Raw genomic sequence first — 26,916 nt, forward strand, 5'->3', positions numbered from 1 at the left:
TTTTGTACAATTAAATTTATTTAACTTGTTTTTTTTGCCTTGCCTTGCCCTTTCACTGGTCGCTGTCTGCAAAGTCGCAACTTGTTATTTCGTAAATTGTTCACATCCTGCAAAACAATGCAGTGAATGGCGCTTCGCCATTCTAAGTGTATATTATATTATCAGTTTACAGCACGCAGTTTACAGCCAACTGCAACTAAACATAGCACAACGAAAAGCCGATAACTTTGGCCATAATTCATCTTGTTTGGGCTCGGGCTCCAAAGACCTTTCAACTGCCGCTCAGTTGCCGAATATGGTTTGGTTTTGCGCTGGCTGGTTACAACTGTTTTGGCCGCCGCCGCCGCCGCCGCCGCCGCCGCCATTTTTATGCCTGGTCTTTATAAGTTTATATTTCTGTCTTTTTCATGTCTAAATATGATACATGCCCCTGCCTGCCACACGTTGCAGTTGCTGCTGCGAGTACTGCAAGAGCAGCCTAACTCCCAAATAACTCCCATGCTCCCACGCCCATGACTAATGCTCTGCTACTGCTCAAGTTGACTATCGCGTTGCTCAGCTTGTTTCAATTTTTCTACCATAGTTGATACCGAGAAACAGATTGTTTGGAGCAAACAGAACGCGCAAAGGAAAAACTGCCGACCCCTGCACATTTTCTTTAGCTGTTTGAATTTCCTGCGCTCGAAAGCATCCTACAGATCTGGCAGCAGCAGCAGCAGCAGCAGCAGCAGCAGCAGCAGTACATGCTCTCTTATTCGCTGATGGTGTAAATTTCTTGAAAGTTGCAAACTTGTGCATTGTTGTTGCAGTTAAAGTTATTGTTGCATTGAAAGTTCAATGTTCCGTTTTACTGTCCCTTCAAAGACTTGTGGCAGGCAGGCAGCTGTCGCTGTTATTAACCTCCTCCAAGGCTCCGACTCGAAAATCGACTTGTCTACGTAACCCCTTTTTTGTTGGGTGCCAATGCTGGCATAAATCATGCTGCAGCTAAATTAGTTAATAAATCACAGAATAAGTAGCCCTGCCCCTTTATTAGCAATGTATTAAAATACAAAAAATACAGTTTAGGAAAACTGATATATTTTTTATATTCTGCACCCATACAATTGATTACAAATATTATTATTATATATGCATAATTATTTTCAAGACACCATCGGTTGTTTCCTATATGCATATATGTTAAATTAATGTACCATTATTAGATATTCTTATCTTCTTGATTAACTGTTTGTGATTTCCCCGCTTTTAGACTGTTCACACAATTCTCGTGGGAATAGTATAATCAGGGCTTCTATTATTTAATTGAGTATATTTAACAGATGCAATTTTGCTTGTTTCAATACAGGCTTGTTCCAGACGATTTCAATTAAAAATAATTTACAAATAAAAGTTGTGGTAAAACGGGGGGGTTGAGAGGCTGTAATGGAGTTATTTGATTCGTTTGATACGGCAAAGCCATAACATTCTCATCCTCATCTCTCGTCATCTACGTTCGCAAGTACGTTACAATTTACACTGTCTGTTTGGATATGCATTTGTCGATTTACATTGCAAAATTGTTGTTTATATACGCACGGAGATCAGGATCTGTCCCGACCCTTTTTTCTACTATATACAAACATACAAACATGCAAACATACATACAAATGTACGTACTTTCATGCACAGACGATTACATTGAACCGCTTTTGAGCGCATTTTTGAAAATATTTGTGAAAAATATTTCGCATTCAAACGGATTGAAACGCACAAAAACAAACATTCACGTACAATCTCTGCTCCCATTTCATTTCATTTAATTTTGTTTGCAGGCAAAGTCCATGCGCCACAATTTTTGCAATGAAAAATATCCGTGGATAGTGAAGCGCTGGAATGCAATTGAATTGAATGATACGGGTCGACACGACCACTGATAATCTTGGACCCAAATATGAACAAATGTAATCTTGTAAGACTCGATATTATTGTTGTGTGATTCAGAGGTGTCACAAATCCACAACCACAACGTAATTTTCGGAATTTTTTTGTGTGATTTGATGCTATCACAAATTGTATACAAAATTAATATTACAATCAAGAACATTTTCTCAAGTCATATTTGGCGAATCAAAGGCAATTTTACGGTAGACTCCGACTTAAACGGTTTGCGGCAAAAAAATTGTAAATATTTAGTCTCAACTGGAAAGTTTTCAAGCCGCATAAGGGGCAACAGAGGCATTCTTTAGATTCTGAAGGAATTTTTAATATTTTAATGTGCAAAAAAAAGACACAGAGCGTGACAGCAGACAGCAGAGACAAGAATAGAACGTAAAGTTGCCAGAAAGATGCTCCTTTAAATAGCTTAAATGACGGGTAAGTCTTGTCGTTCACATGGACATTAGAGCGTAGCCCACAGTCAGAGCAGCAAAATTATTTTGTAATAAATTTTGTGACATATTTCCATGAATGTGAAAAAGAAAAAAAACAAATGCTGAAAGGAAGGATGTTGCAGCGATTCTGGCAACACACAAAGAAGACTTCAGACAGGTAACAGCTGCCCAGCCCGCCCGGGCGTAGGCGGTTTTATGTTTGTCAGTCAGTTTGCTTCTTACGGATAGACACTCAGACATACATACACCAATACTATATATTAAATGCACATCAGTGTTAAGTAATAGCAACTTAAGATTGTCTACGAAAATATCTGCCAAAACGAATTGTTGCCTAAATAAAAGCAAATAAAATGTGTCTCTAAGCGCAGACGACGGGACGAAGCAATTTTGCAATATGACGTGACCGTGACTTTATGACGTTTTGATTTATATATTATTGAAAAAGTTTTGTCGCAGGCAGAAAAATCACGCGCTACTACCAACAATCACGTAGGTGACAGCTTCAAGACTCTCTCTGCCCCCCCCCCCCCCACGATACGCGCAGTAAGCTCATAAATAATTTTTAGCCAAAAAGTTGACACTGAAGCCGAAGCGATATTAATTTTTGATGTGCTCCGTAAAGCAATCGTATGCGGCTTAATAGCGTTGTAAGTGATATCAATGTTTCAGGCTACACATTCCCATAGCCTTCAACTTTATAGATTAGAGCCAATGCCGATGCAATATATACGTAACCCAACCCTGGCACGGGGCAGGACCCAGACCCACAGCCTCAAAAAACTTTTCGTTCAATTGATTTGACGATGGCTTCCGTGCTAGCGCGCCCTTTCGTGGGGTGGCTACGCTGTGCATTTAGCAACCCCTCTCGATCTGCCAGTTATTTTTGGAATGGAAATTAATTAAAAAAGTTTTTAATCAGCCTTCGAATGTGTCAGCGCGCTATACAAAAGATTTAAATTTGAGTTTCTTCTCTTCTACTGGCGCTGCCCCTAGGCGTCTAAGTGGCAGTGTTATTTTATTGAAAAGTCAGTTAACTAGTAGGACAAACTTCAATTACCCAATAATACAAATATTCAAAAAAAATATCTATTTACGGGATTGTTGTAATTTACATCACTTTGATTACGACAATTTTCCCTCAATATTACACTCTGCTTATACACTGGGAAATTTTATAAAAACTGTCGCTGAGCCTTGTGTCACTTTGCTGTTGAAGTACTCAGCACACTTTTATTGTAATCTATGACTAATTAATATAAATCTTAACATCTGATAAAATTGTGAGATTGCTCTAGTCTCGAGTGCCCGACTAAATACCCTATACTCAGCTCAATAAAAAAAGAAATTCCCCTTGCTTATGATATATATATATATATATAAGTCAGCCTATCATCGGCTACTCTCGACCAACCACTCGACTTGTGTTTTGCCTGTGTAAGAATTTACTTGGATGTACTGCATCATATCAGTTATATTAACACTTTATTAAACAGAGGGGCATGACACGCTTGTGCATCAACTTATGGGTCTCTAAATTCTACAACGCCGTGAAATTGCATTCAGCCGGGCGTAGAATAGAACCAAAGGTACATTGCATAAACCAATATACTCTCATTTACGTTGTGTAAGTATGTACAAAGCAGCACCTTTTTCCTTTTTTTTCGCATAAGCTTGTATGTCAGTAGATGTGCCATGTGTTCACTGATAAAAAGTTTTAATTTATGTCAAAAGCTTTTGCCAAGAATTTTAATATGCGCACAATTTTTGCAAAGTTGTCTTTGTCACTTATGTATGTACTTGGGTATCCCGTCTATCCTTGGCAGTGTCACAGAGGCTCTCAGATTCCAAGCTATCGAATTCTTTAGGGCACCGAATATTGTAGCTGAAGTGAAGTTCAGTTCCTGCTTTCTGCTTCTGATATGCGAAATCAACTCAAAATGAATATTATCAATAGTTTAATAAACGTTTATAACTTTTACTCTATAAAATAAATGAGATATAAGCATAAACATTTGTATATATTTTTATATATTAATTTGTTCGACCAGACAGTCATGGCTTGCAAAATTCCAGACGCGATAATGGAAAATTTATGAAAGACGGCCGTACAAAACTTTGTATTCACTAACAAATCGGCTTACTCTTCATTTTCAAAGATATTACTATTTACTTCCAAGTCAATGCCCCTACTAAACTTCCATACCCTTTCCAAAACGTATCCAATTTAAATGAATTACCTTTAATCTTTCTTCAAAGATTTTTATGCCCGGTCCCTAGTAAAAGCCACTTCTAATCTTCAAACTTCCACTTTGCCAAAACATATCAAACTATGCATTTAATAAAAAATATTTTTTTCTTCCAAATTTTCTTTTTAATCGAATATCAGTATTAGATAGTTAAGAACGATATATAAAAAGAAAAAATAATCGTGCTCTAGTGGGAAATGCCAGAGAAGGGAACTGCCCTGAACCTTCTTCTGCCAACAGCGTGTTCAGTTCGGTAAAAGGTATTTCTCAGTTCCGGAGTCGATTTTCGCAAAAAACAGAGTCGATGTCGATGTCGATTTTTATCGATTGCTTGGAAACAGAGCAAGATATCGATTGCAACAGACTCGCGCACTGCGCGGGCACTAGTTGGACCTACATTCCAAATTTTAAGTCTCTAGCTCTTATAGGTTCTGAGATCCATACGGACATATGGACAGACGGACGGAGAGACAGGCGGACTTGGCTTAATCGACTATGCTGTTAATGCTGACCATAAATACTATACATAATTAATAAAGTCGATGGTGATTCCGTGATGCCAAAACCATTATATCGTTGGGTATACCTAATGGTATTTTTCTCTCTGATATCCTTTTTAATCGGTCTTTTTTTTGTGTAATTTATAGCAATATATGATACGCTTTGTTGCTCAAGAATGGGAATGATGAAGTTTATGTTAACCATAACAAAACATTTCTTTTGACAAAACGGCAGATGGAGCTTTGCCTCAAAGTATCTACAATAAAGTTGAGAATGCTAGGCGCATGCGTCGTCACATATAAAGGGGCTGTTCAGTAAATACCTGATATGAGATTAAAACAATATACTGTTTAAATATCTTGTGAAAATTCAATATTTATTTCCGACTACAGCGCAGCAGATTTTGCGAAATACATATGTTGGAGTAAATTTAATTAACTATATAAATTACCGGAAAGTATATCATATTTATGACCAAATCAGAGCGTTCTCGGGCACACCTCGAATAACGTTTGAGCTTTACAAGTTTTGTGCCTGATTAGCAAATTCACAACAGGCTATGAGCTTATATTCAACACAACTACCAATTCGTATAGAGCCTACAGCTTACACGTCGTGTTTAAATAGTCGATGTTGGAACCAATAAGCTTTTCAAAATCTGTAAGCTTTGACATATTTGTGTATTGAACAAACATTCTCGAAAAGTGCGTATCTGAAGCTTTTCAGCGACAACATTGCAGTGCAGTGCAGTTACAAAACAACGAAATTTTCATATTATACAAAAAACTCAAGCCCGCAATAATGGCCTCCTCTAAGAAGAGAATACAATCTCAATCTTCCGCCAATTATCGAGTCACCAAAATCAGCCGAGGTAGCCGAGGTAGTGATGAGAGCCATGGTAGCAAGGAAATGCAAGAAAATATGCTCGGCCAGAGCGAGGAAGTCCGAAGCCCGACAACCCAAAAGTCATCCAGCAGCATCATAAGTGACTTTGCGCATCTTCGCCCACGCGGCGGTCTTCGGGGCAAGTCCTACTGGCACGACGTCATTGACGAAGTGGAGTTTGCAGTTCATTGCGTATCGCAGCCACGATTGCCAATCATCGACTACTCGCTAGTCCTGCCCCCACACCTACGCGAGCGCGTTAAGCAGATACAGGCCTACGACTATTCCACGTCAGACGACGTTGTTTATATTCGCGACGAGATGCGCGAGGAGCGGCCGCATGATTATCAGATTTCTAGTGAACAGGACAGCCGAGAAGAGGGACAGGAGGGGGGGGCTGCTCTTGTGAGTACCATTAGTTGTGATATTAATACACTAACAATATACATGTCTGGGCTGGCCTTTATAGCTAACGGACCGAAAGAAATTAGAAGAACATTTTGATGAAAGCCAACACTCGGATATTGTGCGCATGGATCATGAATTTGAGAAGTTTGATCTTAGGCTGGATGAGCCGGTTGGTCACACGCATCGCAAAGTCGACAAAACTAGCTGGTATGCGAAGTTTCTGTGCGCTTCTCGCGACGAACGCGTCTGCTGGGATTCACGAGTGGAGCGATCCAAGGCGGGTGATTCGGCCTACACGCTTGACGAGCAGGCCGAAAATCTAATGGATGCGGTAACATATAAAATTCGTCAAATTTGTACAAAATTCAACCTAAACTTATCTTATCAGTCAGCTGAGCGCTTTATTCACTGGCTCAATTCGATCGGTACAATGGATACGTCAATGACACCAGAGAAGGTAAAGAACTTATTTTCCATCAAAGGTGATCGAACGCTTCTTGCTTCAGTTAAAACAGACCCAAAGGAAGTCAACGCTATAGCGCAAACAGTGGCCGACAAATGGAATAAACCCCATGTAAGGAGTAATCAAAATTGAGAATCCCTTCCCCTTGTGTATACCTATTAACATTTTACAGATGGCAATTGAGCTCAAGTATGAAAAACATATCAACGACCATGCAATGCGTGAGACCCGCAAGCCGCTACTTAGCGCCTTTGGTCGAACTGTACCTCTTAAGGAGCGACCTTGGACAAAGCGATCTGGTGATAAGGTCATCGAAACAGTTTACCCGAACGATCTGCTTACTCGCGAGAAAATATTTAAAGGCATCACCCACCTGCGCAGCACCACAGCGCTCATTGATTTCTACCTAAACAATCCAAAATTATCACGACCTCTATATTTACTCCAAGGTGGCGACTTCCAGGAAATGAACACAAGCGAATCGGTAATGGAAATACCCCTCTATGAATATCTCGGCCTCCGCTATTAGCAGGAACTTCATTTGGCTTATAGCGTTATACAAAATCAGTTAGAATCGTATAAATTAATAGTTTTGTGTTAGGTGATGAAATATATTTGAATTATATTATTAAACGAAAGATAAATATGTATTTGCAATTTGGGTAATGAAACTCGATTAAATAAAATTGATGGTTCAGTTTTTATTTTTACACTTTATGCTGGTTTTTAAACCCTGAACTCATTACAAATTTGTAAATACGGTATCATGTTTTTGTGCAAATTTATATAACAGATATATTCCAATCGATCCAGCCATGTCAGTCTGTCTGTCTCTCTGTCCGTCCATCCGTCCGCCCGTATGTACATATAAGTGCTTCGATCTCAGAGACTATAGAAATAAAATAATTGCAATGTTGATCGTGAGTTATCCTATGGCACGCGTGGAGCAAGTTTGTTTTGAGTTATCGATAGCTCATTAGTTTCGATAAAATTAATCAAAATCGATTTACTGATTAGATTTTTTAATCAGATCTCGGATCTTCAAATAGACCCCAAAGTTTGAATGAATGTTCTCGTAAAGTGCAAACAGATTCAGCATTTTCCTCTTTTAAAATGTTTCTACTCTTTCCACCTGAAAATTAAGTTTAGCCTCGAACCTTGGTATATGCGGACTTCTTTATTCAATGCTTAAGACCAGAAATAAGCCCTGGGTAAATGGGGCACGAGTTGGGCACCCGGCGTGCGTGCACGAGTGGGTGTGCATATTTATAAGTTCACTAAGTTCGGCGTATCTCAGGCACTCCCGACTAGAGCTTATTTGCTATTACTATAGTATAATAATTTATTATAAATACTACAAACGTAGGCGTTAGCTATAAACAGAAAAATACGTGCACGTGTGGGTGTGTATGTATGTATATAGGTGCTCTAGCAATAAATAAACTATAACATAGATTCTATACAAATCTTATAATAGTTAGCTTATATGGAATAAAGCTAATAATAATACAGGTAACTTCTACGAACGCACATAAGTATTATATATGTGTGTGTTTGTTTCTTTGTTTGTTTGTATGTTTGTGTTTGTATGTAAGTGCGTGTGTGTATGTGTATCCATGCGTTTATAAATATATGTATGCATGCATGTTTGTTTTCTAATACCAAACGCAGAAAACGACTTATGTTTCGCTGTGTTGCAAAATTTAAATAAAACGAATTTCTACCAAGTGCTCTACTCCTCGATTCTCAAGAAGTCAAGTAGGCTCTGCAATTTTTCATGCTTAGCTAAGTAGTAGTGTAGTGCTTTTTTTTTGTTTTTTTTGTTCTTGTGTGTTTGTTGTTCTTATTTTGTGATTGTTATTTTTATGTTTTTTATATATATATATACATATATATATATATGTAAATTTATAAGTATGTACATATACATATATGTATGTGTATGTAGGCATGAATGTATGGTAATATGTATGTATGTATGTGTGTATGCATGTGTGTATGTATGTGTGTATGTTTGTATGTGTGTATGTGTGTATGTATGTATATATGAATGAATGTATGTATGTATGCATGTACAGGCATACATCTTTAAATCACATTTCCACCGAGGAAGCTTGGTTTCTGCGACAAGTGTGAAACACGTCTCCGCGAAGCGTCAACCAAGGAGGAATGCACTTTTCGAAAAATGTGAAAACCCCTCAAATGAATTTGAACAAAGATCTTTAAAAATGAGTTTGAGGCCGATCTGATGGTAAACATACAAGTTTCATACAAAAGTTTTTGGAATCAGTTAGTCAGTCAGTCAGTCACACAGTCAGTCAGTCGGTCAGTCAGGACAAACAGTTTTATATATAGAGATTGACATCAGGATATCTTCTAGTCAGGTTCTCCTGACTCAAACTTATTTGTTATTACTATAGCATAATACATTAGAAATCATACAAAAGTATATTAATACACAAACACAGGCGATAACTATAAAATGAAAAATACTTGATCTGCTTGGAAACGGGGTAAATTATCAATTATCGGTAACAAACTCGTACTGCGCTGGCACTAGGAGGACCTACGTTAAAAATTGTTATTGTCTCTAGCTAGTGCTGAGATCCATATATTACATACGGACGGACAGAGAGGTGGAAATTTTTGGGTCGACTCGGGTATTGATGCTGACCACGAATATATATATATACTTTATGGAATCAGAGATGGTTATTTTTCCTTGTTACGTACATTTTCACCAAAATATTATATCATTTTACCAGTTTTTAATGGGATTAGGGTATAACAAGTAAAAGTCTCTAGTTGGGAGCTCTCGACAAGGGGATACCATGAACCCTTTTCTACTAACTCGTTTGCTTTAGCAGTAATACAAATAAATTTAAAAAAATAAAAAAATAGTTCTCTCGATATAATTCGAGCTTGTAATGTATACAGAAATTCTTGCAATTTGCGCTAGCTGACGCTGACACGTTTTCTTTAATAACTTTTGGTTTTTTAACCGATCTTAATGAAATTTTTAACAGTATATCTTATTTTGCTAAATAATATTTGTATATTCTTAAAATATCAATTGCATTCAAATTGTGGCTTAAATTGGTGGACAATACAAATTGGTTTATTTACTTGATGTATAAATATAAAATGAAAGATACTTGATATACTACATGTCAAGTTTGGTGACTCTAGCTCCTATAACTTACGAGATTTTCTCAAAAAACAATATTTGGATATCGATCTGTATCGATTATTTGGAAACGGGGCAAGTTATCGATATCGGAAATAAACTCGTACTGCGCGGGTACTAGGAGGACATACATTCCAAATTTCAAGTCTTTAGCTCTTATAGGTTCTAATATCCTTGCGTTCGTACATACGGACAGACGGAAGGACAGACAGACGGACATGGCTGAATCGATTTGGCCATTGATACTGATCAAGACTACATGTACTTTAGGGGTCGGATATGCTTCCTACTGCCTGCTATATACATATATTTACCCATTTTGAATAGGTTCAGGGTATAAAAGCGTACAGTTGGCTTTGCAGCCACACTTCTATTTTGTACTGACAGGCTTCACAGCACGTTCATCTCATCAAGCTGTTATCTCTTCTACTATTATGAATATGAACGAGTTTTCAAAACTGTCTGTCTTTGCATGGGGCTGTTGCAAGGATCAATGAATCTGTGTCACTTTCAATAATCGCAAAGTTTGACATGGGATATAACACCCATGTAGGAACAGAAATCAGCCGACCTTCTTTTTAGTTAGGTTTTGCATTAAATATAGTTTGGCTTGCGGCTTTTCAAATATGCCTAGCTTATGTACGTGGAGTCCTTATGTTTGGATAGCAATGAGTCGGAAATCAAACGGTTTCCCTCCAATTGAGCACAGTTTCATCTTCATTGTCGGTTTAAGCGACAGCCGTCTTCACAACGTGATGGAGAGCTTGTGCACACAACCAAATGAATTTCAGCATGACAGTAATCGGCAAAATTAAACAATTTTGGCTCACATCAACGAAGTACGGAAGGAAAGGAAGGCTGTCTTGCATATATGCCAGTGAATGGAACTAAAGTGCTTTGATAAAATGTAATAAAATAAAGGGAATTAGATATTTTGCAGTTCATTGAAAACGTTTGGACTCAACTCAAACGACGGACGCAAGTGATTGACAAGGGTTGATAAGCATTTTATCTCTCGCTCGCTAATGGTTTAGTTGCTTATTTCGTTGACGCTGTCTACAACGCCCCGCCCAACATGTTAATTTCGGCTTGGCATGGGTGTAGTGGTCGCAGGACCAAACAAATACTGTCGACTTAGTGACCAACTCAACGATCAAAAGAATAACCGGGTTGTGGTTAATTAAGTATCCAAAATGCATTTGTCCATGCTATTCTGTGATGTCGTGGCTATTTGCTTGTGAGAGTATGTGAAGAAGCATTGAACCGTGAAATATGTATAAAAGCTGTTGCTGGTTGCCATAATTGCAGTGCTCTTGGTCTCTTGGACTCGCCTCGTTTTTATTTTACTGAAAGAACTCACGTGTGCTAATATTTAATTATGCATGTGATACAACTTGAAAGCAGAATGGATATCGGGTTTCTAAGTAAATTACAACGGGTATATTCGGCACGCCCTAGATGTAATGCCCCTGTAGACGGACAACTCGTCTCATGATGCTGATCAACAATTTATACACTTTATGGGGTCGAAGATGTCTTCTTATACCTATTTTGACATCAGTTATGTGATATGATTTGTTCCATGGCAATTCATTTGCAGAATAATTGGCTTGATAAATCAATTATAAATCGACCTTCGTTAATAGAACATTTCAATTTCTGGTAGAATCATACCATCCCAGATATTGTAATTAAAATGTGTATGTTGGAGATCCTGAAGGGCTAAAATTTATTTCCAAGGATCTTTGTGAATATTCAATTGTGAGCTACCTCGGTGAAAATACGCATTAATAATTTATTGAGCGACGCTCAAAGATATCAATTTCAACTGATAGGCTTCAAAATTATTTGGAAACGCCTACATAAGATCTTAATGAATATGTGCTTAACCCGCAACTGTGGAAATTTAACAGAAGATCTTTGTACAAAACTTATTTGATAGTATATACATATATCAAAGGTTGTAGAACAAAAGTTTTATTTTCGGCTTCAAGCTTACACGACGCTACTAAAATGGGCGAAAACCTTGATTCAAACTTTTGATTATTTTATCAATGGAATTCAAACTGTTTTATAAATATCTTTGTAAAATATAACTTTAGACGTGGAGTTCGAGATAGTATGGGTAGTGTTAAAATTTTCGACATGCGGAAAATATCATGATGATGAAACTACATATATGCACCGAATTTATTCAAGGGAATTTAATTTAATTTAAGGGAGGAATAAGTAAGCTGAGTGCATGCGTTTTGTTTATAGATGTTTGGAAGTAGCTGGAATGTTTAAAACGGCAGCATGGCGTTGTGTACTGTGTCGTCCTAGTCGAGTACTTTCCAACAAAGCATTCAAGGTGTTTAGATATTAACATTAAGTGTAAAAAAAGGTTCAATAAATGATATTATAATGAGCAATAAAAACAACAGCAACCATACGGATATTTTTATACAGACCGAGTAGGTATATCTATTGCCAGATAGCTATTCTCATACGGCTTATGGACGCATTTGGGCTTCAATTAACTGCGGTACAGCTGCCGCATTTGACCGACGTACAGACAACAGAATTGAAATGAAAGGAATCAAATTGAAAAGCCAGCAACAGTTGTGGCGCAAACATGCACATGCACATGCACACACCTGCCAATGTCTGAAAACATGGATGACGCTCAATCATTGGATGACTGACTTGCAGCCTGCCTGTTCAACTGAGAAAACTGCTTTCAGTGGAATATATCGCACCAGCCCCGATTTGAGTTGCAAACAATAGCGCTAACTGGCCTGGCAAGCAGGCTACCTAGCCAAGCGTCGATGGGTGTCACAAAGTATTATGACTTTTTACAGCAACGTGCCTTATGTATAAATATGTTGAGATAAAACAACAAAAAAAGTTGGCAATTATATTATATATAAGAAACTGATGTCAGGAGCACACAAATTATTTAATTTGAAATAAAGTTTCGTAGTGGATTTGTGCCAAATATATATCCGTAAGAGCATCAGTAGTTCGATGTGATTCTTATGATGTCTGACATTCTGTCATCCTGCGCTGTTTGATTTTTGTCCCTTTGTCTTATTGAGTTGTAGTTGGTCTGCGCATTTTTCAATTTATATAAACAAAACATTTTAATTTCAGAAATTTAATTAAACAACACCCTCAGTGTGATGTCATGATAACATAGGTGTCATTCATTGTTTTCTCTAGCATTGACGAACAGTGTGCCAAACAGCAGCAAATGCCCCTAAGAGTCAATAAATAACTGAACGCCTCTGTTTTAAATTGTACACAATTTATATGTCAAATTTTGCGATGCCAACTATTTTATGAACTTATTTTTAACCAGGTAACACTTCTTGAAATCGTGGCCTAAACAAATATGAACGGTTTAGCCGTTTTGATGCTGTACAAAATTTGGATTCTGACATTTCTGCTTCAGATTACTATTATAGAGTGTAATTAAAACGGACCCTATCAATAATAATTACAATTTTTCTTTTGACTTACACAAATGCTTAAGCGATATCGGCAGAGATTGCCATTGTTACATTATATACATATATTTAATTATTTTATTTTCCACTATCTTTCTATACATTTATCAAGGATACAGCGTTTCAATTGATTTGTGGTTTCTGTTTACAAAATCGGATGGATAACGTTATCGGGGATTTGGTATGCACCAGTAATTTAAGCACATATTAGTTAAAAAGGCCGAGAAGGCTTTCACTTAATTAATTACTTAACATGAAAACATCAAAGCATTTTAAATGCACACATAAATTTATTTCTAGGTGTTGCTTAACAGCATGGTTGCTATTTCTGTTGTCTTTCACTCAAGTGCACAAAGCCCAACGCCCATCGCTTGGATGCACGAGAGCGAAACAAATCCATTTACGCATAATTCATTTATTCCTATATTTAGATTTGTGCACACGCTTTTTCCTTTTTCCGTGCCTATCCACATAGTCTCACAGCGGGTGATGTCCACACGTGAATATTTTAGGGTAATCTTGTGTTATCCCATAGCAACGGCTTAGGGGAGGCATTTAAATAAACACTGCCATTTTAACTATATGGGAAAAATCGTTGTAGTATTAAAAATTTGCGTGAAAAATTTAAAAAAAAAAAATTATTTTATTAACTATTATTAATATAAGTAATATGATAAACTAAATAAAAGTAAGGGATACACAAATTAATGAGCAGGCTGTCACTACATCTAAGTATTTGAAGAACCTTCGGCGTCTAACATCAGCACGCTTTACATTCGACTCTAGGATTGCACACGCCTTGTCTGTCCCCCTTCGAAGCTATAACATGTTGGGAATTGCATATGTCAAGCAACGGAAAAGTACAGCGTGCATACTAGAGTATATTTTCTGTGCGTTATACCCCGGTCAATAACTAAGCGATCAACTACGCAGCTGTCAATTTTTTAGTACGTTGTGTGATGCTATTATAGATTTTTATACAGGGTGGCACCAAAGATTCCATTATTTCTCCATAAAAATATTCCTATCGCAAATCAAATATTTTAAAAGCCCACCAAGGAAAATCAATCAAGTCGGCAAAAATCAAGGAAATGAAATTTAGCTACATAATCAGACTTGCTAAAAGAACAAACTGTAAAATATTGACGGCAAACGCAATGATGCAGCTTGCGGTTGTTTTCCAAAAGGGCAGGCCGACAGTGGCATCAACAAAGGCCTGAAGCAGAGGCATCATTTGATGACTTTATTGCATGTTGCTGCCTGTGGGTCGGGCCGCTAACAAAGTAACAACAACAGCAGCTACAACAACCAAGGCCATTGCTTTTAACGTTAATTTATGCAACTTTTGTCAAACGCGTCGTGTTTGCTCGTGTACGTCATGTTGTTGGATCACAGTAGCCGGATGGGACTCCAGTTTGAGTTGAGTTGGGTGCCTCTCATATCGACTGTCGGTTGTACAGGCCTTAAAAGCCACTGATTGGCAGAGCCTGCCTGATGTGCTGTAGTTTCTTCCACTGGCTTATAAAATTGTGCGTAGATACACTAGGTGTGATTCTGTTCTGTTTGTATGTTCCCGGATGCACTTCCGCAGTCTGACGACAAAAGTAACAAGCAAGAGGAACACCAACAATGCCAACAACAATTCAATAAAGCATCAGCTATTACAACACCGCAATAAGCCGCTCCATTCAAAGTTTAATTGAATTTTGATACCCTGTACGAAAAGGTGCAGGAGGTGTAAATAGGTAGAAGAGCTAGAATTATTCTGATAGATTATATATGTACTTTATGTATGGATAAAGATTGTATATGTATATATATACATATATATATTTATATATACAAATTACTGACTGACTGATTGGTGATCAACGCACAGCCCAAACCATAAGAGCTAGGAAGCTGAAATTTTCACTGTAGTTACCTTATGTGATGAAGGTGCCCGTTAAAACGGGGTTTCGGGAAATTCCACTTTGGTCGAAATGGGAGTCAAAGATTTGGTGGGTGACGTTTCGCGCTCAAATTCGTATCCAAGGATCTACATGAAATATCATTTGAATCGCTGGAAAGTGCGATTAAATGTATATGTACATGTATATGTATATGTATATGTATATGTATATGTATATGTATATGTATATGTATATGTATATGTATATGTATATGTATATGTATATGTATATGTATATGTATATGTATATGTATATGTATATGTATATGTATATGTATATGTATATGTATATGTATATGTATATGTATATGTATATGTATATGTATATGTATATGTATATGTATATGTATATGTATATGTATATGTATATGTATATGTATATGTATATGTATATGTATATGTATATGTATATGTATATGTATATGTATATGTATATGTATATGTATATGTATATGTATATGTATATGTATATGTATATGTATATGTATATGTATATGTATATGTATATGTATATGTATATGTATATGTATATGTATATGTATATGTATATGTATATGTATATGTATATGTATATGTATATGTATATGTATATGTATATGTATATGTATATGTATATGTATATGTATATGTATATGTATATGTATATGTATATGTATATGTATATGTATATGTATATGTATATGTATATGTATATGTATATGTATATGTATATGTATATGTATATGTATATGTATATGTATATGTATATGTATATGTATATGTATATGTATATGTATATGTATATGTATATGTATATGTATATGTATATGTATATGTATATGTATATGTATATGTATATGTATATGTATATGTATATGTATATGTATATGTATATGTATATGTATATGTATATGTATATGTATATGTATATGTATATGTATATGTATATGTATATGTGTATGTGTGTGTGTATGTGTATGTGTATGTGTATGTGTATGTGTATGTGTATGTGTATGTGTATGTGTATGTGTATGTGTATGTGTATGTGTATGTGTATGTGTATGTGTATGTGTATGTGTATGTGTATGTGTATGTGTATGTGTATGTGTATGTGTATGTGTATGTGTATGTGTATGTGTATGTATATGTATATGTATATGTATATGTATATGTATATGTATATGTATATGTATATGTATATGTATATGTATATGTATATGTATATGTATATGTATATGTATATGTATATGTATATGTATATGTATATGTATATGTATATGTATATGTATATGTATATGTATATGTATATGTATATGTATATGTATATGTATATGTATATGTATATGTATATGTATATGTATATGTATATGTATATGTATATGTATATGTATATGTATATGTATATGTATATGTATATGTATATGTATATGTATATGTATATGTATATGTATATGTATATGTATATGTATATGTATATGTATATGTATATGTGTATGTGTATGTGTATGTGTATGTGTATGTGTATGTGTATGTGTATGTGTATGTGTATGTGTATGTGTATGTGTATGTGTATGTGTATGTGTATGTGTATGTGTATGTGTATGTGTATGTGTATGTGTATGTGTATGTGTATGTGTATGTGTATGTGTATGTGTATGTGTATGTGTATGTGTATGTGTATGTGTATGTGTATGTGTATGTGTATGTGTATGTGTATGTGTATGTGTATGTGTATGTGTATGTGTATGTGTATGTGTATGTGTATGTGTATGTGTATGTGTATGTGTATGTGTATGTGTATGTGTATGTGTATGTGTATGTGTATGTGTATGTGTATGTGTATGTGTATGTGTATGTGTATGTGTATGTGTATGTGTATGTGTATGTGTATGTGTATGTGTATGTGTATGTGTATGTGTATGTGTATGTGTATGTGTATGTGTATGTGTATGTGTATGTGTATGTGTATGTGTATGTGTATGTGTATGTGTATGTGTATGTGTATGTGTATGTGTATGTGTATGTGTATGTGTATGTGTATGTGTATGTGTATGTGTATGTGTATGTGTATGTGTATGTGTATGTGTATGTGTATGTGTATGTGTATGTGTATGTGTATGTGTATGTGTATGTGTATGTGTATGTGTATGTGTATGTGTATGTGTATGTGTATGTGTATGTGTATGTGTATGTGTATGTGTATGTGTATGTGTATGTGTATGTGTATGTGTATGTGTATGTGTATGTGTATGTGTATGTGTATGTGTATGTGTATGTGTATGTGTATGTGTATGTGTATGTGTATGTGTATGTGTATGTGTATGTGTATGTGTATGTGTATGTGTATGTGTATGTGTATGTGTATGTGTATGTGTATGTGTATGTGTATGTGTATGTGTATGTGTATGTGTATGTGTATGTGTATGTGTATGTGTATGTGTATGTGTATGTGTATGTGTATGTGTATGTGTATGTGTATGTATATGTATATGTATATGTATATGTATATGTATATGTATATGTATATGTATATGTATATGTATATGTATATGTATATGTATATGTATATGTATATGTATATGTATATGTATATGTATATGTATATGTATATGTATATGTATATGTATATGTATATGTATATGTATATGTATATGTATATGTATATGTATATATATATGTAAATGAAATGAAATTTCAAAAAGTCTCAGTTAAATAAATTGTTTCAAAATAAGCATGGACTAACGCCTTGCATGACTTTTTTCGCACGGCCGCATGTAATGATACTACGATAATAATATCGTGTTCACTTTCATGGCCAAAATGGGTGGAAAACTGTAGCCATCGGCTAAAAGCAGTGGCGCAACACGTGTGGGTTACACTCGTGTAATGGTCGATTCCCTTTAATGTCATGCTTATGTGCACATTTCTCCTGTTTGTCCTGATAGGTGCAATAAAGTGTGGGCACGCCATCGTGCAGCTGGGGAAATTTCAGAAGGGGAACTGATGTCGGCCGAGCCCCGCTTACTAAACTAAAACTGCGCCTTGAATTTCTCTATAATTTCATGCCGTAAATGGTGGATGTGCGCATGACTGTGATAGTACACAAAGTGGGGCCGTGGTATATGTTGCGGCGTCGCCATCACTACTAGCAATTGGCTTCTTGCTTGCCACAGAACCTGTTGCTAAAGAGTGAGCAACAGTTTAGAATTGAGCAATGTGTATCCATGGTGGTGAGTTGCGCAGTCAGAGTTCTCGCAATGCAGAAAGAGCTGCAGCAACAGGCTGTGCCGGCAACAGGCGGCCTGCAATAGTATGCGTCACATTGGTCAATGATTATAAAAATTATAAATATGCAATTGCATAGCCTTAAAATATTTTCTGCAAAAGTTAACAGCTTTTCGTTTAACTTAAATGTGATGCGCAATGTCTTTCCATCCTTTTAATGCTTCAGAATATATGCCACTTTTTCAGAAATAATTTTGTCAGTCAATCCCCACAAAGAAGTTTATATAGCAAAAGTTTTCTTTAAGGTATAAATTGAAAATGTAAATTGTTAAATTCAAATATGTTAAGACAACAACAAAATGCACGGGTAAGAACATTTAGAATTAAGTAAAATTCAAAAGCAAAAACTCGATGGATGAGTTTCTTTGAGTTTTGGCTCGCCAAAGTACAAACAGTATAATACCACTGTAACGCGCAGGGAATCTCTACTGTCTGCTTTATAACCACTTCCCCTAATGTAGGCTCAAAGCCGAAGGCGCATCAAAAACAACAACTTAACGTCACCAGCCAGCCTTTAGCTGAATTTAGGATAGAGAAAACGGTAACTTCGTATTGTCGCTAGCGACAGCGACAGCGACAGCGAGGCCGCATCTCTCTGTCGACTACTTTAAGACAGATGAAGGAAGGTATGACTTCAACTAAATGGCTTATGTGAGTGTGATTCCATTTATTAGAGATACCCCTGCAGGAATTTAAAAAGTGTGAATCCAAACGAGAAATTGTTCAACACGAAAATTGTACCGCTCTAAATGATAAATATCGCGAGCATAATCAGACAATTACAAAACTTACTACAAAATTTAGAAAGACCAAAGAAAAATTCCAGGCCTTGTTCTATTCATTTTTGTGAATTTAGCACGCCTCAGCTTCAGACTGGGTAGCTGGTTATCGCACACACTTATAGAAAATGAATCCTGATTGTTGCGGAAACGGATGTGTCATGTGGCATGTACATACAAGCGTGTATATAAATATATAAACACATACCTACGCGCTTGCATATGTTTGTATAATGTATACATATGTATGTACATGTACGTTCATATATGTTTGAACACTTTTGTGTTCCTGGAGCGGAGCGTCTCCTGCCTGTTGAATATGGGTGGCAAGCTGGTGCAACAGGCTGGATAAAGAATACCGAGTCAAGGTTTGCTGCGACGCCGAAGTCAGCGCTTGTGTTCCTAGATAAGTCAACGCATACATAAATCTGCTTATGTATTTACATTTACATTTAGATTTCTATTTTATGACTTTATTTCAAGTTTCAGTTTAATAATATTATACTTTAATCTTGTGTATATGAACATTTATTTGCTTACACAAGTATTTGGCTTATTTTCAGAATTTTCGAAATTTTCAAAGGGCTTTTGTTTTTATTTTGACCTCATCCAAACACACCCACTTTGTACAATAGGATGTTTCTGCTACTGCCGCCGCAGGTTCTGCTCTATAATAGCAACTCCGACTCCGTCTTTGCTTTTGCCATTGCGTCTGCCTGTTGCGCCATGCCTACAGTGCCCGATTTTGTCGCTAATATATATACTAGCACACATACACGCATATATACTATATATATATATTAAATTCAACATGGGAAGCGAACTACGCGGGAGCCGGCGATGAGTCTGCGTATCTAAAGTTGCAAAATGCAAGGCTCAGTCGTTTAACTGCCGCGTCCCAAGGCAGTTTAGCGCGCTCCCAACGAGAACTACAAAAGACAACCGTCTTATTCTAGGTAAAGCTAAGTTACACAACTATCAAAACTTGTGTGTGCACAACATATGAGGTTTTTTTTCTAAGATTAAATTTCTATGTGCAATGCAGCTTATAAGTTACACTCGCTGTTCTGTTCCGTTTTTTTTTTGTTTTTTTTTTTTTGCTGTGAAGTGAATCATATATAAATAAATACAAATGCAGGTACATACTATCAGATATCAACACAAAGCTTTATATAGGGGCTCTGAACCCGCAGGTAAATATAATATCTATAATAAGTACACTAGTAGCTTTTTCCGGGTTTGCTGGGACAAGTACTATATTTCATTAAATGCACAAAGGTTGTCACACATTTGCAAATATTTTCTTTGTCGATCGGACAAGATTTTAACTTTTACCTTAATATACAGGGGTACAAGAGGGTAATAGTTTTTTTTTTTTGTAGCCCCCACAACTGGGTTAATCTAATTTGTCCATCCAAATAAAATCTTTGGTTAGATAATTCATAATTTCAATATATATCTTGTTTAACGAAATACTAAAATCTCCCCCAAAATCGATAAGTATCGCTGTTCTGCCTAGGATTTTGAATAATACACGAAATAGACAAATCTAATTACGTATACAATTTCATATATTATAAACGGATCAAGACTGTTTTACTTAACTTTACTTTACCCTTCTTTCGATCTCCCTGAATTTAATTAAATAATTAATTATATAAAACTCATTTAAAAATTAGCACGCATAATTTGTATAACATCCACATCATGTGGATGTCACTTTTAAGCCTTAAAACTTTTCACAAAGATCGAACTAAGAGCCCCTAAGCTATTCAATAATATGGAGCCAGGAGATAATGAAGCACAGCTGCTGTCCAAATCGCGCAGCAGGCGTAGATCCTGCTTGTGTGTGTTTCGTAAAGACTTATATAGTATTAATGTATGTTACGGGTCGGAGATGCAGAGCAACAACAGAACTCTTCTATATTATACAATAAAAGGATTTCATATTTTTTTAGGACAATACCAATTTACATATCAACATTTAGCAACCCGATACCAACTGTTTTATTTCGTATGCTGTATTTGCAAGCCTTCACATAGCCATTGACAATCCTAAGTAATAACTAAGTCTGAATGAACAACAGAAAGAGAAAAATATAAAAGAAAAAATCGAAAATACAAGTCGTAGGTTACTTCCCAATATTTGAGTGTAACTTCTCTAGTACCTTACGCTAAATATCTGAACATATCTTTATGTGATGTACCGTACATTACTAAACTCTGTGCGCAGAGTGATAAAACTACATTTGGTTTGTGCAATGGCCAACTGTCTGTAGAGACGCGAATTAATTGAAGCAATTTGTTCCGTGCTCATCAAATTTGTATATTTTTTATATCTTTGAGCTAGTATAACCAAAATCGGTAGGTGGACTTTTGATAAATTCCGTTAAAGATCGAGTCATCAAGTTTCTACAGAAATGCGACTTTAAAGCCATTCAACAAATAAAATAATTAAAAAAAAAACAAAAAAAGATCGAGTCGAAAATATTATTGTATTCATAGAGTCTTATATCAAAGATAAGGCTATTACATTTTTTTCACAATTTGAACAAATTATTGTATAGTCGTAGGTTGCACACGACTATGATAATCCTGCTGGCTAAATAAGAAATAATTTTTACGGAACTAGCAAACTGTCGCCTGGCCAAGTTCGCATCTCTCTGCTCAACTTCGCACATTGCGTTGGGTTGTTCAGCCGCACGCAGAGCGCATTCTTGCATAACTTTGACTTGGTCGCATTCATCTTCTTTGCCACGTTATTTGCAAGTAGCTATGTATATAACATTTCTTTTTACCTAATTTACGGCGCCGGTACAAAAAGTGTTATCCCAGCCTTGATTAAACGTGCATTTTACACGCTTTCGACTTAAGTTATTTTCGCATAAAGGGCTTTACAGCTAGCAAGCCAGAAGGAGACAAGTAACGGTGATCTAGTCTAGCCTGACTAGGGGATACCCTATACCTTCGTCAGGGCGAGAGCTATGAAATAAAAGATAGTTGATTTATTCATACTATTCTATAAATTACATGTCAATTTTCGCGACTCTTGATCTTAAAGCCTAAAAGACTTGCTTAAAAAATAAGATTATGATATCGATTTATTCGATTGGCCGGGGAAAGTTATCGATTATCGATTATAGCAACTAGGAGCACATACGATTGCAGTTCTTTAGCTCCTAAAGGTTTTGAGCTCGACGCGTTCATACTATGGGGTCGGAGATGCTTCTTTCTACCTTACTTTTGCACGAAAACATTATAAAATTTGTACCCATTTTTAATAAGTTCAGGGTATAAAAAGATTCATTTTGAACCTGTTTTCCGAAAAGCGTCAAGCACCTGTCAAATGAACTTCAGGAAGATCTTTGGAAATTTCCATGGAAAATTGCATATTTGCTGGACGCATGTCGCATGTAAGCAGAAAATTGACAATTGCTTTACTTGGTAGCGCTTAGAAAATAGTATAAGTTAAATTGCTATAATTATGTAGCTAGTTTAATATAAAATAAAAATCAAAAGTGTCTTTAAATTATATATAGCCAATGTATTCAACAGGCATAAGGCACCATTAGCGAACCCATAAAGTGTATATAGTATTCTTATTCAGCAGGAATAGCTAATTCGATCTAGCTATGCCCATATGTTATAACCTATAAGAGCTATAGACTTGAAATTTCGAACTAGTTTTACCCCGCTTATAGCCACAGGGTGAATGCGAATTAATATATTTCAGGACTTGTATTATTTTTGGTCAAATATTAGCTGTCTGTTCACTCCAGCTTACATATATACATACATGTTCTCGGTCAAAATTAGTTAGGCCACTTTATGGGTACATATGTATATATATATATGTATATATGTACATATATACTCAATAGCATCAGCAACACGTTGTTGCTTTTTGACATAGTATGTACATCCATATATAGTTGATATAACTGTTGTTGCATCAAGCCACACAATTCTGGTTTCATAACATTACTTTTTGTTTTTTTTGCTCTGCCATGGAAGAGGCAAAACGTTGCAAAGGTCGAACAAAGCGGAGCGAAGCAAAAATACAAAACACAATTCTGTGCAAATGTTTCACAATGAATTTGAAATTGCATGTTCTATAGATGTGGACGCGGGCCGTCGCTTATGGTTTACCCTGTGGAGATGGCTTCCACGGCCACTATGCTGCTGCTGCTGCTGCCTGCTATTAGCAATCCGTGCCCAAATCGATTGGCAACAATTCTAAAAGCATTTTATGCAGCAATCACAATTTCCTTTTAACGCCGCGACGCGACGCGACATAGACTCAAACGTACATACATACGTACATATATACACACATACATATACACGTCAAATTACGTACATAGTACATATAGTTATATATATGTGTGTGTGTGTGTGTGTATGCAGTATCACCGAGTCCAGCAGACAAAGCGAGAATGGCCAACTGGCGGGCAAGTGCCAAAGGCTGCTGCAGTTTGCGTACTGGTACTCGTTTGCCAGCCAGTCAGCCAGTCAGCCATTTGTTCAATATGGCAACGATCATTCGCACCATATGACACACAGAGAGCTGACCTGACCTCCTGCTGCCAGCAGCAACCGTTAGTGCTCCCTAGAAAACTTCTTGCTTTTCGCTGAGTTCAATGCAATTATACCACAGCAGCCACGCAAGCTGCGTTCATGGGTTTGCCTCTACTTCGCCGATGATTTAGCATTCTTTTTGACTTTACCAATTTTTGCTTCATAATATAATGCATGTATATGTATATGTATCTACATATAGATACCCAGCCATGGCGGCTTTTATTTCGTGAGACATCAATAAGTAGTGTCTATCTATGCTCTAATACACCCGAACATCATTGCCTGGACTTTTGTTTTTGCTTTCGATACGTACATACAATACTTAGTTATACCCTTTTCAAATAAATACTAAATACTTATTTACTGCGTAGAAATGATGCAGCTATTTCCAAGATTAATTACTGTATTATTATATGCGTGACAAGAGATTCGATAGCATGGAAATGTCGAATATCATAAGAAACATTTCAAGTACATGACCACACACGAGTGACAAATTGTATGTGCAGCAGATAAACAATTTTCAATTCTCACACAATTCGCACCAACTATCCACCCAACTACAAAAAGAGATTTGAATTCTTGGCGGCAATTAAAACGATGATGAAGTCCGAAGGAGGAAAAGAGTACACACGTTACGGAAAAGTCTAGCGTCTAGCTCTCGCTTTGCCGTTGTTTTGGTCTTGGCAATTTCTTAGCTTCTATCCGTGCACATTGTTAATCAGGGGAAACCCCCTGTTGACATTTCGTCATAGCATTAAACGTAATTAGCATTTGATATACATAGCTCAGGCAGAGAAACTTCAGTTGCGACCTCTACCACCCGCTCATTTATATTCTGGCCCGAGAATTAGGTTCTACCGAAAGGCGAATGGAAAGCAAGTAACAATCGTTATCGGTATGTATATAAAAATGTTTCATTTTGAAACCATTAACATGTTGTTATTGTTAAACATTTGCCAGGATCAGCTTATCGTTGCGCCTAATATTTTAATGGCATAAAAATGTTTTGCTCCATGTCTGTGTATGTGTTTTTGGGAAAACCCCCAACGTTCTTCTATCATATCTAGTCAATTTATGCGCTTAGCGCATCATCCCTACCCCTACACGTTGTACTTGCCTACTGCCTACCGGACGTCCTCCGTGAGTGGGTTTTAAGCAAAAACTAATTAAAAGTTGTAAGACATTTTTTGCCCAGTTTTATTTCGTTTCGCTTAGGTAGGTAGTACCACCTGCCGTAAGATGCGTACAGACAGACCGACCCACACAGCAGAGAAGTAAATAAAAATACAAATAAAAAACGTTGGCAATGCACAGCGAACACTGCGAACATTGCGTATTGTTTATTATTTACCGTTTCACTCTGACACCAACTGAATGCAGTGGCTATATGAATGACGCCGACTTCGCGGCAGCAGTTGAAAAAGATACGTTTTATTTTTGCGAGCAGAGCCGACTGCGACTCCGACTGCGACTCCGGCTCTGGCTCTGGCTCCGACTCCATCCATTGGCTCTTAATCTACAAAAGTTGTTCTTTTTTGTTGTAGTGCATGGAGTTACTTGGACGTACAATCGACTTAAAGTTGCAAATAAACAACGTTTTCTCAGTTGCTTATTAATCGGAGAAAAGGTATATACACATTTTCGGAGAGTAAAACAAATCAAATTACTTTGTGTAGGTTAGGGTTCAAGTTATTCTTGCTATGCAGCCAAGTCCCTACTGAAAAGTTTTTTATTTTTTTAAATCAACTCAACTTGGAACTCTGAACTCTGAACTTGAACCGAACCGATTCTATTTGCAATCTTTGCATTACACCACAAATTCTAATTGTTACAATCTAGTTATTGATTTAAAAGACATAAGTTTTTTAATCATTGTCTTTTCTTGTTCAGTTGCTTCTCATATATTTGAATTGTACTTTGTTTTTAGGGCATGAAAGATTCGATGCAGCGACTCCAACAAATTCCCAGAACTTTTTTCAGTGTTCGTTTTACTAACTTTAGCCATCAGGCAGGCAGAACAGTCGACTATGACGCAGGTGGTAAATGAAATTGAAAATCTAGCTTTACTTGTTGTTTTTCTTTTTATGGCGCATCGACACTGTGCTTAATTTGGTTCATCGTTCAAATGCACCACACACACATTTTGATTGCGTTTCTCGTCACTCTAAGTAACCAAATTGTACATTTGGCGGAAAATTAACGTTATGTGTAATGCAATTAGATACATTACATTGGTTGGTTATTCGACTTTTTATTGCACTATGGACAAAGTACAACCATATCACAATTACAAATACTAGATATCTGTTTGAGCATGTCAATATTAGACAGATTTGTTGTTGTTACAATTGATGGAGCCTTATTCGCGTTAAATTGCTTGAAAACTGTTGGAAATGTTTGGAATTGTAAAACTAGGTAGAAAATTAAATGTTTGTTTACAGATAAGCAAAAATACGTTCGTCCACTTTCGAAGCTTTAAGATAGATTTAACGAACGCCACCACAAAAATGAGCAAAAGGAATTAAAACGCTTGACCTCCCCAGATCAACCGAGCTAACTTTGTCCGGAGCGCTTTGCTAATAAACGTGACGATTCGGCTACTCAAATGTCTGTCACACGCAGAGACACACACACACACACACACACACACACACACACAGCGCCACAACGACCACAACAGACAGTTGAACAAGCAGTCAAGGACTCAGCAAAGGTGTCCTCTTCCAAAGTATAAGACAAGCCAAGTCTGTCGTGTGGCAGGTAGGGCAGGCAGGCTGTGAAAGCC

At 36.4% G+C, this 26,916-nt stretch overlaps 1 protein-coding gene across 1 annotated transcript; it reads left to right on the forward strand.

Annotated features, from left to right (window-relative positions):
- The first annotated feature begins 5,717 nt into the window (after positions 1 to 5,717).
- Positions 5,718 to 7,510, forward strand: LOC135434535 (uncharacterized). Its single transcript, XM_064691149.1, has 4 exons — positions 5,718 to 6,412; positions 6,477 to 6,746; positions 6,804 to 6,989; positions 7,051 to 7,510. Exons 1-4 carry the CDS (start codon positions 5,924 to 5,926, stop codon positions 7,405 to 7,407), a joined length of 1,302 nt encoding a protein of 433 aa, XP_064547219.1. The 5' UTR covers positions 5,718 to 5,923; the 3' UTR covers positions 7,408 to 7,510.
- Positions 7,511 to 26,916: the final 19,406 nt, after the last annotated feature.

This window comes from Drosophila montana, unplaced genomic scaffold (assembly GCF_035044405.1).
Source record: "Drosophila montana isolate Dmon_TW-CO22-7 unplaced genomic scaffold, ASM3504440v1 contig_3341_1, whole genome shotgun sequence".
NCBI lineage: Eukaryota > Metazoa > Arthropoda > Insecta > Diptera > Drosophilidae > Drosophila > Drosophila montana.